This window comes from Vanellus vanellus (genome assembly GCF_965231255.1).
Source record: "Vanellus vanellus genome assembly, chromosome: 10".
Lineage (NCBI taxonomy): Eukaryota > Metazoa > Chordata > Aves > Charadriiformes > Charadriidae > Vanellus > Vanellus vanellus.
The window spans coordinates 24,351,744-24,362,316 of record NC_138915.1 but is presented as its reverse complement, the minus strand read 5'-3'; the positions used below and the strand labels follow the sequence as shown (position 1 = coordinate 24,362,316).

Below are 10,573 nucleotides of genomic sequence, written 5' to 3'. Positions count from 1 at the left end.
CGTCCCCCGCGCCGGAGGGCGGGGCCCTGGGGGTGAGCGTGGCAGAGCGCTGCGCCCGCGCGACTACAGCTCCCAGCGGGCACCGCGGCGGCAGCTCTTACATAACCCGCCCCGCCCTGGCAGGCTTGGTCAACGCGCGCGGGCTGGGCCGCACCGGGAGCCCGGGGAGAGGAGGAGGAGGGACGGAACGGGAACGACGGGAGCGCGAGCATTGCTCCCCCCCCCTTCACCTTCCCCTCACATGCGGGAGCCTGTTTCCGGGTCATGCCCCAGCGCAAGGCGTGACGGGTCCGCGTACCCGTGCCGGTCCGTTCGCCAGAACCGCAGGCGACCAGGTTCCGGGGCCCCGACACTCCCCGAGCCGTACAGCGCCTGGGGCCGACCCCACCTAGGACGCTGTATGGCGCAGACACCATGTATGTTTTTCGGCCCCACGCCCCGATTCCCGGCCCAGGCGCCCGGCGCCGCCGCCTTGGGCTGCGGGCTGCGCTCCGCCGCGCGGGGGCCCGGCTGGGGAAACCCCGGCAGCGGGGACAGCGTCGAGAGCGAGCCCGGCGTGCATGTTCCGGGGCCGCTCCGTAGCATGCCCCGCGCCCTGAATACCCGCTCCGCTTATACAGGCGGCGCCGCTGGCGTGCGCGGGCGGGGCGGCGGCTGAGAGGCCCCGAACCCTGAATATCCGCCGCCTTATGCAGGCGGCGGGCGGGCGACGTGGCGTCGTGCGCAGGCGGGGCGGGGGCAGGCTGCGGCAGCGGGCGGGGCGGCGGCGGCGGCGGCGGCGGCGGCGGCACCACCACCACCATGTCGGAGGCGGCGGTGGCGGATACCCGGCGCCTGAACGCCAAGCCGCAGGACCTGACGGACGCGTACGGGCCGCCCAGCAACTTCCTCGAGATCGACATCTTTAACCCGCAGACCGTGGGCATGGGCCGCGCCAGATACACCAGCTACGAGCTGCGGATGCGGGTGCGGCCCCCGTGGGGGCGGGGGGGGGGGGGGGGGGGGGGCAGGCCTCGGCGCCCGGCTGCGGTTGGGCGGCCCGGTGGCCGGGTGTTGGGCCTGGGGAGGGCCGGCGGTGCCGGGGTGGTCTCGTTGCTTGCGGGGCGAGCGAGGCCTCGCGCGGTGGGTCCGGGGCTGGCAGCCTGCCGGCGGCTCTCCGGCGGGCTCAAGGTCAGAGCACCGCCAGCCGGTGGGGTTGCCGGGGCCCTTCGGCATCCAGCGAGGGCCGGGATGCACAAGCACAAGGAGAGGGCTGTCTCAGCAGGCTCCTGTCCCCTCTCCAGAGGGCCTGGGACCGCTGGGTGGGTGCGGAGCTTGGCACAGCGGCCTGCAGCTGGTTATCTCAAGCGAGGGAGGAAAGCTCGCTAGCAGTATCTTGGGACTCGATCGTAGGGCAGTCTAACTGCCCCGTCTGAGTCAGCTTGATCACTGTACTGTGGTGCAGGAGCTGGCCAAGCGCTTCTTGCGGGGTTCCCTTCACTGGGCCTTAACCAAGCCAAGCCGGGGACCTCTTCCCAGCTCTCCATCTGATAGCTGAAGGAAGTAAAATTGAGCTTCCCCTGAAACAAGCTACCTTTAGCGTAAGCTACGGTGCTGGCGTTGACTTCTATTCATAGCAGTGATTTAACTGTTAAGTCTCCACCGCCTGGCAGGTTCAGAAGAATTGGGTATTTGCTTTTTTTCCTGTTCTGACACTTGGTTCATCAGCCTGCCAAAGGGGGCCTGGCAGGTGGCAATGAGAACCTCGTGGTGCCACTGAAATAGCTCTTGTGGAAGATGCTTTGAAAGCAGCTGGTTTTATTTCACACACCTCATAAGAATATAGTTAAACACAGTGCAGCAATACCTGTGTTTATCCGGGTGCTGTTCATCAGAAGGTTTTGCTACCTCAGTTCCTTGAACGTTCCAGGCTGCATTCATAGGGTAAAGGAGAAGTAGCTGGAGCTGTCAGTCTTTAGGCTCTAGTGGTGGGGGAGAAGGGTGGGGAATCGCTGCATGTTCTTCCAGTGACACAAAGCAGATATGAAAAAGCTGCTCCCCTGCTAGGGTAGGCGATCTGTTGAGAGAGAAGATTGTAGCATGAGGTCTGGCCTTGAACAGTTGCTGGGACAAGATTTCCTCCCTTAGTTCTTCCATGGAAACACCGGTGTCGGGTCAGACGTTCTTTTGCTCTGCAGGCTGCTGTGCAGCTCTCTTGTAGATCACTTCAGAATGGAGTGAACTCAGGGAGGGGGGAAATCAGCCTTCTCTGTATTGTGGAGCCCTGGTTCCAGTGCGTGCCCCTGGGAGGGGGTGTGTTCCTGAAATAGTCGCGTAAGGGGGAGGGAATGGCTGGCTCGGAGTAGCCTGACAAGTGTTTGCTTGATTCTGAAGGGCTTCGGTGCTTGTGCTCTGTCCTGAATAAAGAAGCTGGGTGTTCTCGTGATGCCTCCTTCTCAGGGGGCTTAGTTTTCTAAATGCAGCTTCACATTTCAATTACATGTTGAAATACTATCTGGCTTCCAAAACAACCTGCAAATTAACTGCTTCTCTTCGTTACAGACAAACCTCCCTATCTTCAAATTGAAGGAGTCGTGTGTGAGGAGACGATACAGTGACTTTGAATGGCTGAAGAATGAGCTGGAACGAGACAGTAAGGTGAGGCCTGGCTCAGACCTGCCTGTTCCTGAAACGAGGACGTATGGGAACAGTTGTAGCCATAATCTTGAGCTGCCCAGAAGAGAGGCTGTGGTGGCGGACAGCTGTTGGGGCTTGATCTCTGTCCACGTAATGGGGCTGGAGAGAGGAGTGTCAGACAGCAAAGGATATCCGCTTGCAGGTGGCTGTTCTGCTGACAGGGTGATTCTGTGCTTTCAGATTGTAGTGCCACCACTGCCTGGAAAAGCTTTGAAACGACAGCTTCCCTTCCGAGGGGATGAAGGCATCTTTGAGGAGTCCTTCATTGAGGAGCGGAGACAGGGGCTAGAACAGTTTATTAACAAGTAAGCTTGATGTCCTGGGTTTGCTGTGTGCTGCTTTTCCAGCTACTGCCAGTAGAAGAGGGCTGTGGGTTGACTGGGAAGGAGTCTTGATATGCTGCTGTCAGTTGTTGTGCTAAAAGGATGGTGCCTGCAGCTGGATAATGAAACTGCGGTTCCGAAGCGTGTCCTGCCTTGAGTGTGGGTTGTGCTCAGCGCTCTTTTCTGAGAGTGCAGCAAATATTAGCAAAATGGCTGTGCTGCAGAGACCCGCTGACGGGGTAGCATTGGTTCAGGGTGCTTGTGCCGTGCTGCAGGGCGTGGCATGGGAGGGTACACCCTGTGCTTGAGCACCTCTTGCTGGCCCTGTTGCACACCGATTTGTTGACCTTGACCTGATCCCGGTACGGGTGTGCTTGGAGCTGGCTGCCCGTTGGCGAGGAGGTCTGCCTCACTCACTTTTCTACAGAGAGCAGAGGTGCGGGGGTCTCGGTGGCAGCTGTGCTAACCTCCACATCTGATTTTCTTCCAGAATTGCTGGACACCCACTGGCACAGAACGAGCGCTGCTTACATATGTTCCTGCAAGAGGAGACTATTGATAGGAATTACGTCCCAGGGAAAGTGCGCCAGTAGGAGCACCTGGCACTGTCTTCCTCCATTCCACCCTCCCTCCTGCAAAAATGACATTTATTTTTACACTAAATCTGTCTTCTCTGAACCAGCTTTTCCTCTCTCGAACCTCCCAGTTTGTTCAGTATTTTCCTCTTTTGTAACTGGCAGCAGCTTGTTCTACTGGGCTGTGGTCTTGGCCTAAAGGTATGAAGATTTACGCAAGTGAGCGTGTTGTCCCGCACCTAGGGGCAGATGTGAATAGGTGTGGAGCAGGAACTTGCTTATGGCGTTATGGTGTAGGAGCTGCCTCTCTCCCTGTACAGGAAGGTATGAGATGACCTTCACTCCCCTGTCTGTGCAGCCCCAAGCATCTCTGCAGGAGACTCTGAAGAATAGCAGTTGTCATGTTGGTCAGTGATCCCATCGGGTATTAGAGTTTTAGTAAGGCTTATCCAAATCAGTGAGTAGGTGCCTGGGTGTGTTGGTCTCTTGTCCACCCCATTCACCCACCCTGCATGAAACCCCCATTCTTCACTGTCTGGAAGTGCTGAGACCCAAGACCTACTCTATCCCTGCTCTCGGCCTCCTGCATTACAGACCTGGTTGGTGTATTCGTGTTAATCCCCCCTCCTTTCTAAGGTGCAGCTGCTGGCAGCTCGAGGGGTTTCCATGACGTGTGCTCTCATGGTGCTCTGCGTGGGCAGTCCGGCGTGTGGGACAGCCTGGGCTGTGGCAGTGTGTGCTGTGATGCCTTGGCCCAAAGTTTAAACAACGCCGCAGCTTGCTCTGCCGCGGGCTGGTGGTGGTGGTGTTTCCGGCAGCACCTTGCTGGGCTGAGCGGTGGTGACCTTGTCCTGCGGCCCAGCTGCAGAGGGGAGGAGACGGGTCTGGCCAAGGAGGAGCAGGAGAGGGCTGGCGGGGGCCGCTGTAGTGAGCGGCTGTGATGGCTGCCATGGGAGGAGCCCAGCAGGAGGGCCTGGGGTGAGGCCACCACGCCAGAAAGGGACGGCAGAGAATGCTGGATCAGTCCCGGGTTAGATGCTTGCAAAGCAGGTGAAGCAACAATGGCTTTTTGTGTGTTCTCCCCTGTTCTGCAGTGAGTTAGGCAGTTACTGTGTGGAAGCGAGGACACAAGACTGGTCAGGGAGGCGGTCAGAGCTTGAAGGGGGAGGACCACGAGGCTGGGACTTGCTGCAGCAGAACCGTCCTGTGGAGGCTCTTCCAGCTGCCACTGCCGCCACAAGTGAGGTCGGGCCTCGGCTTGGGGGCTCCTCAGGTCAAGACTGGCTGGTTTATAGGTGCTTGGTCACTCTGTGGTGGCACGGTTGAGCCTTTCTTGGAGCACAGGCCTGCAGTGACTGCCCTTCTGTCCCTGCCGAGCCCATCCCCTGCCACCTCCCTAAGGTCTCCTGGGTTTTCTGGCGAGGAACTGGCACTGCTGGGCGAGAGGTGGCTCTCGGGGAGGAGGAGAAGTCGCTGAAGCCGGGAGGAAACGGCTGCGGGGGCCGTGGGGCAGCGCGGGGGCTGGTGACGGTGTGAGCCCTGTCCTCCTCCCCACCCCCCCCACCCGCCGTCCCCGGGGCCGCCGTCGTGTCGTCCCCCCCCCCCCCTCGTCCCGCTCTCTCCTGTAACGTCCCGCGTCCGTTCGCATTAAACCACTGTGAAGCCATGTCTCTGCCTTGTTCTGGGGGCGACCGGGGGGGGGCAGCACCGGGAAGGGGCGGGCGGAGAGGCGGTGGGAGCGGGCGGCGGGGAGGCGGGATGCGGCGGCGACAGCGGCCGCCGGAGGGTCGCGGCTCGCCGGGCCGCCCCGACCTGCTGCGGCACGAAGTGTCCCCGCTCCCCCCGGTCTACCTCAGCTTCTTCGAGGAAGAGTGCCGCGCCATCGTCGGCCGCCTGCGCCTGGGCACCGCGACCGAGCCCTCTCCCGGCCCGTGGGAAGGCAGCGACCCGTGGCCCGACGCCACCGGGCTCATCACCTCCACGCCGCTCCACCCCCAGGGGACCCCGCACGGCGGCGCGTCCCCCGCGGGGGGCTGCCAGGACTCCGCCGCCCCGGGCCCGGCCCGCGGGGAGCCCCGGCACCTCCCGGCTGCCGGCGGGGATCGCGGCGCGGCGCCGTCCGCCTCCCGCCTGGCCCGGCCCCGTAAGGCGGCGCGGCGCGGAACGGGGCAGCAGCCCCCCGGCGGACCGGGCCCCGCCGGTCGTCCCCTCCCCTCCGGCCGGTCCCCGGGCCGCAGCGGCGGCAGGGGCTGTCTGGTCCGGGCACGGGGCGGAGGGAGGGCTCCGGAGCTCCCCAAGGCCGGCAAGGGGCTGGGTGTGCCGGGGACGAGGCCCCCCCGGTCCCCAGGTGAGTCAGGTCGCTGGAGAGCCCCCGGCGCAGCGACGGCTTCCCCGGGGCTGCAACACCCCCCCCTCTGTCTTCCCCAGGGGCCAAGACGAAGCTGATGCCAGCTGCCAAGCCCAGGCGTGGGCATCCCAGCGGGGCATGGCAGCCGGCACAACCTTCCGCCATCCTGAAAGCTGCCCCCCGGGACACGGAAGGTAATTCCGCACCTGCCGGTTGGGTCAGGCGGAGCAGGGAAGTGTGGGGAGGACTGGTGTACAAGGGGGAAGGCCTGGGATGCAGTGTGGGACAGGGAGAGGGTGTGGGGAGCAGGGAGTCCCAGGAAACGGTGCGGGTATGAGCCCTGGAAATGTGCTCATGCCCCAAGTGCCGTGGCTGGCCAAGGTGGCCAACAGCATCCTGGCCTGTATCAGTAACAGTGTGGCCAGCAGGACTGGGGCAGTGACCATCCCACTGTACTCGGCACTGGTGAGGCCCCACCTCGAGTGCTGTGTTCAGTTTTGAGCCCCCCACAACAAGAGAGACATTGAGGTGTTGGAGCGTGTCCAGAGAAGGGCAACGGAGCTGTGAGGGGTCTGGAGCACACGTCTCATGAGGAGCGGCTGAGGGACCTGGGGGTGTTCAGCCTGGAGAAAAGGAGGCTGAGGGGAGACCTTCTCGCTCTCTGCAGTGCCCTGAAAGGAGGGGGTAGCAAGGGGGGGTCAGTCTCTGCTCCCAAGGAACAGGCAATGGGACATGAGGAAATGGCCTCAAGTTGTGCCAGGGGTGGTTTAGGATGGAGATTAGGAGAAATTTCTTCCCTGAAAGGGCTGTCCAGCACTGGCACAGGCTGCCCAGGGCAGCGGTGGAGTCGCCATCCCCGGAGGTATTTAACAGAGGGGCAGACGTGGCGCTGAGGGACACGGGTTAGTGGTGGGTTTGGCACTGCTGGGTTAATGCTTGGACTTGATGTTAAAGCTCTCTTCCAACCCAGGCAATTCTATGATTAATTAGCACTATCTGGCCTCCCGCCCACGTGGGCTAACAGCCATGTTCTTGTGGAGTCACGGGGGTGCTGGCGCCCGTGGGCCTGGGACGGGCAGCCTGGCTGAGCCCCGACCTGCCCTAGGAGAGGTGCGGCGTAGCTGCCCTGGCGTGGCAGCCTCTATGCCCAATCTTTGTCCCCTGTAGCTGCTGTCAAAGTTGGAGGTCGCAGGCAGCCCTCCCAGAGGCTCTCAACAGCAATTCCTACCGTGGCATCTCGCTCCCGACTGCATCCGCTGGGAAAAGTGGCTTCCCCCAAGCGCTTTTACCTCGGTAAGGGTGAATGTGGGCAGAGGGCCCGGGGGTGTGTGTGTGTGGGGGGGGGGGGGGGGGTGATGGGAGAGGGGAGCTGCTGCCCTGGGGACAACAGGCAGATCTCGGCTGCAGAGCCGCGGCTGATTCTGGGGAAAGGACAGGAGGGGGCAGCGCCTGCTCAGCCTCGGAGGGGGGAAAAGTGAAACGCGGAGCACTAAAACCAGACGAAGTCCCTTTCCCTGGAGAAGTAGCCGGCAAAGAGCCCGAACAAATCTGGTGCTCATCCGTGGGCAGAGAGCGGCGCTTGGCAGGGCGTGTTTCTGTCGGGGCACCCTCTGAGCAGGGGTTGATGCTCTTTTGCTTTCGTTTCTTGGACCCCGCTCCAGCATCGTCCACGGAGGAGCTGATATGCAACAGGACCTGGGAGCTGAAGGAAAACGGTGAGAGCAAAGAAGGGCTGATTGCAGCAGGGACCCTCTTGGGAGTGGGTGAGCGGTATGGAGGTGCGCTCCCACGCAGGAGTGGGGAGCTGGACCTTGATCCCCTGTAGAGAGGAGCCCCTCGGGAGCTTTCCTGGCTGCCAGAGGCCTGCTGACAACCTAGCGTCCTGTGGGCGTACCACGGTGAGGAGAGTCCATGTTTCTGCATTGGGCTCTGGGGGATTCTTGCCCTGTGTCGCGGTGAGCGTGGGGAAACTGTACGGTGGGCAGTGCCGCTCCCCAACAGGGTCCACGCTCAACGTGAGGGTGCTCCAGCCCGCGCTGCGGGCAGGACACACTGCCTCCCCCAGGAACTGCAGCTGGGACAGCCCTGTCCTCCCTGTGCCAGCAGACCCCAAGCAGGAGCCCAGAGCGGCTGGGAGCTAAGCCGTGCAGGAGCACCTTCTCCCAGCAGCGCCCGTACGGGCCAGGCCGGCAGCAGCCGTTGGGCTGGAGGGGCTCAAAGACCTCTGGCTCCCTTGGACAGGTTCTGCCCCTGGTCTGGAGCAGCTCTGTGGGCTGGTTGAAGAGCGGTTGGGGATGGCATTTACGTTTCTAGTGGTGAGGTGACACTTCTCTTCACAGGTAAGGCTGACCAGACGTGGGTGTGGGGGGGGTCCTGTTTTTCCAGCAAGTTGGCCCCTGGCCTGACTTCAGGGTGTGGGGATGCCGTCCCTGCTCAGCAGGTAAGAGCCAACTGCGTCCCGGCCCCATGGAGCACTGGACAGCTGTGGCAGAGGTGGGAGGTGATGGGACCTGGGGCCACCAATTTCTGGGCTGGCACCTGAGCTGTTTCAGCCTTCCCCTGGGGTTTACAACACAAGACCTCGTGCGTTTGCTGCATGGCTTGACCACCTCTCCAGTGCTCAGGGGACTGCAGGCTTCCGTCCAGTTAATTTTTTAAAGGGGCTTTTGAAAGATGCACACTCTCTCTGCCTTGTGGTGTCATTTTTATACCTCCTGACATGTCAGACACGTCCCCAGGATGGGGTGAGCAGAGCCTGCAGCAAGGTGAGGCTCCGAGCTGTGCAGTCCCCTACCTGCAAAATATATTTGTGCAGTTGCCAGCAGTTTTAGGGCTCTTGGCTCTGTGGCCGTAACCTGCCAAAGGGATCCTTGTGACCCGCAGGCGCTGGCAGTTGCTCGCTGACAAGCGAACAGTGGCTCCTTCGTCAGGTGCCGCCGGTGCCATGAGCACACCCTGGCAGTAGTCCCGCCGGTGCTCGGCTTGGGGTGTCGCTTGGGCTGCACTGCAGCAGCGCCAGGCTCCTGAAACAGGGGTGAACATCAAAACGGGGCCCTGCTCTGACGTGCTGGGGGGTGGGGGGGGGGGCGGGATCAGGGCTCCCCGAGCCCCAGAACCGCTGGTGTGCTTGTGCTACCCGCAGAGATGCTCCTCCACAGGAAGGGTTGGGCTGCGGGTCATTGCGCGGGGGCGACCACCCCGTGCATCACGCTTCCACCCTGCCCTTGCCAGCCTGCAGGTGATGAGCTGTGCCGGGAGCTGAAGCGTGTAAAGAACGAGCTGGAGCGAGTGAAAGCCGAGCTTGGTACGTGGGGCTGGCCGTTCTGGGGGCTGTGGGACACCCGCAATCCAGGTGACACCCCTTGCACTTGTAGCTGGCGCCCGGGGCCTGCAGCTCCGTGGGGGTGAGGCTGGCTTCTTTTTCGGGGGCAGAGCAGGATCCCCGCTGCCCGAGAGGGTCTGGGGGTGAGGTGTTCAGGACGGGCTGAACACACGCCTGCTTGCCTCCTGTCCGCAGCTGACAAGACTGCCGAGTGTAAAGCCTATCGCCAGACGATCTCCTCCTTGCAGGCTCAGCTCAGAGCAGCAGGTACGTTCCCTCGCTGGGGTGAGCCTGAGCCCCCGGGCAGGCTGCAGGGATGCTCCGGTGATCCCTTGCTGGTGTAACTGAGAGCTGCCAGGTGGAAGGGACACAACTCATGGCCTTCCCCCCGTGGGCAGGTGCTGAGTGCCGGAAGCAGCAGTGCTTTGATGCTGCCGTTGCTCCCCAGGAATCTGTCCAGAAGATGCAGCAGTGGAGGAGAGTGGTGACTCGAGGAGAGACTGATGGCCAGAACATGGGGACAGACTCACAACAGCTACTCGTCCGGCAGCCTGAGCCACTGCACCAGTGATATTTGTGGAGCTCTTGAGTGAATTAATTTTTAAACTCCTTGTGTTTGAAATAAAGGTGTCTTTTCCCAGCGATGCTTACTGTCTGCTGGGGTAGGGCCAGTGCCCGGGGCTGCCCACTGTTCTCCACAGGGCTGGGCAGAAAGGGCAGGTCAGTGTCCACCTGCGGCTGGTTCTGCTCAGCCAGAGGCTTGAGGTCTGCTGCGTGGAGGAGGTGGGTGCTGGTGGATGGAGGCACAGCGTGGCGCTGGGGAAGCCCTTCTGGACAAACCTGGTGCTTCCAGGCGGGATGCTTGGATGGGTGGTGGTGGCAGGCAGCCATAAGGGCAGGTTTCTGCCTTAAAATACCTTCACGCTGGCCGTGGCAAGAGCCAGTGCTGGCTGATGGCACGCTGGGCTTCTGCAGCCATTAGCTGCTGCTTCCCATGTTATCAATCGGCGGCTTGTGCCGGTGTCTGGGGGCAGGTGATGGGGAAGCAGCACTTGGGACTCGGTCCCTCCGTGTTCCTGCCTGCCAGCGCTGGAAGCCCTGCCCTGCTGCCTTCTCTCTGGGGTAGGCTGATGCAGGCACCTTGTTGTGCTGCCTCACGTCTAGGTGAGGCCCTGGAGGGTCCCACTGTCTGGTGTTGGCAGTGCCCCGAGGCTGAGCCGGGAAGGCTGGCCTGTTCCCACTCTCCCGGTATCTCCGGCTGGTGTTCCTGGCTGCCCCGGCGTGCCGCAGGCAGCCCGTACCCCTTCCTGGGGCGGCTGCCCTTGGCCGT

At 62.2% G+C, this 10,573-nt stretch overlaps 2 protein-coding genes across 2 annotated transcripts; both read left to right on the top strand.

Moving 5' to 3' along the window:
- Window positions 1-779: 779 nt before the first annotated feature.
- On the top strand, window positions 780-3,677 carry SNX12 (sorting nexin 12). Its single transcript, XM_082488236.1, has 4 exons — window positions 780-966; window positions 2,542-2,637; window positions 2,857-2,981; window positions 3,490-3,677. The coding sequence occupies exons 1-4, from the start codon at window positions 802-804 to the stop codon at window positions 3,590-3,592; spliced, it is 489 nt and encodes a 162-aa protein (XP_082344362.1). The 5' UTR covers window positions 780-801; the 3' UTR covers window positions 3,593-3,677.
- Window positions 3,678-5,332: 1,655 nt separating this feature from the next.
- Window positions 5,333-9,875, top strand: LOC309676031 (uncharacterized protein; the record flags this gene model as incomplete). The annotated part of the gene is made up of 9 exons (XM_082488473.1): window positions 5,333-5,635; window positions 5,723-5,921; window positions 6,002-6,115; window positions 7,089-7,214; window positions 7,583-7,636; window positions 8,261-8,361; window positions 9,153-9,225; window positions 9,439-9,510; window positions 9,642-9,875. The coding sequence occupies 9 exons, from the start codon at window positions 5,333-5,335 to the stop codon at window positions 9,812-9,814; spliced, it is 1,215 nt and encodes a 404-aa protein (XP_082344599.1). The 3' UTR covers window positions 9,815-9,875.
- Between the last annotated feature and the right edge of the window lie 698 nt (window positions 9,876-10,573).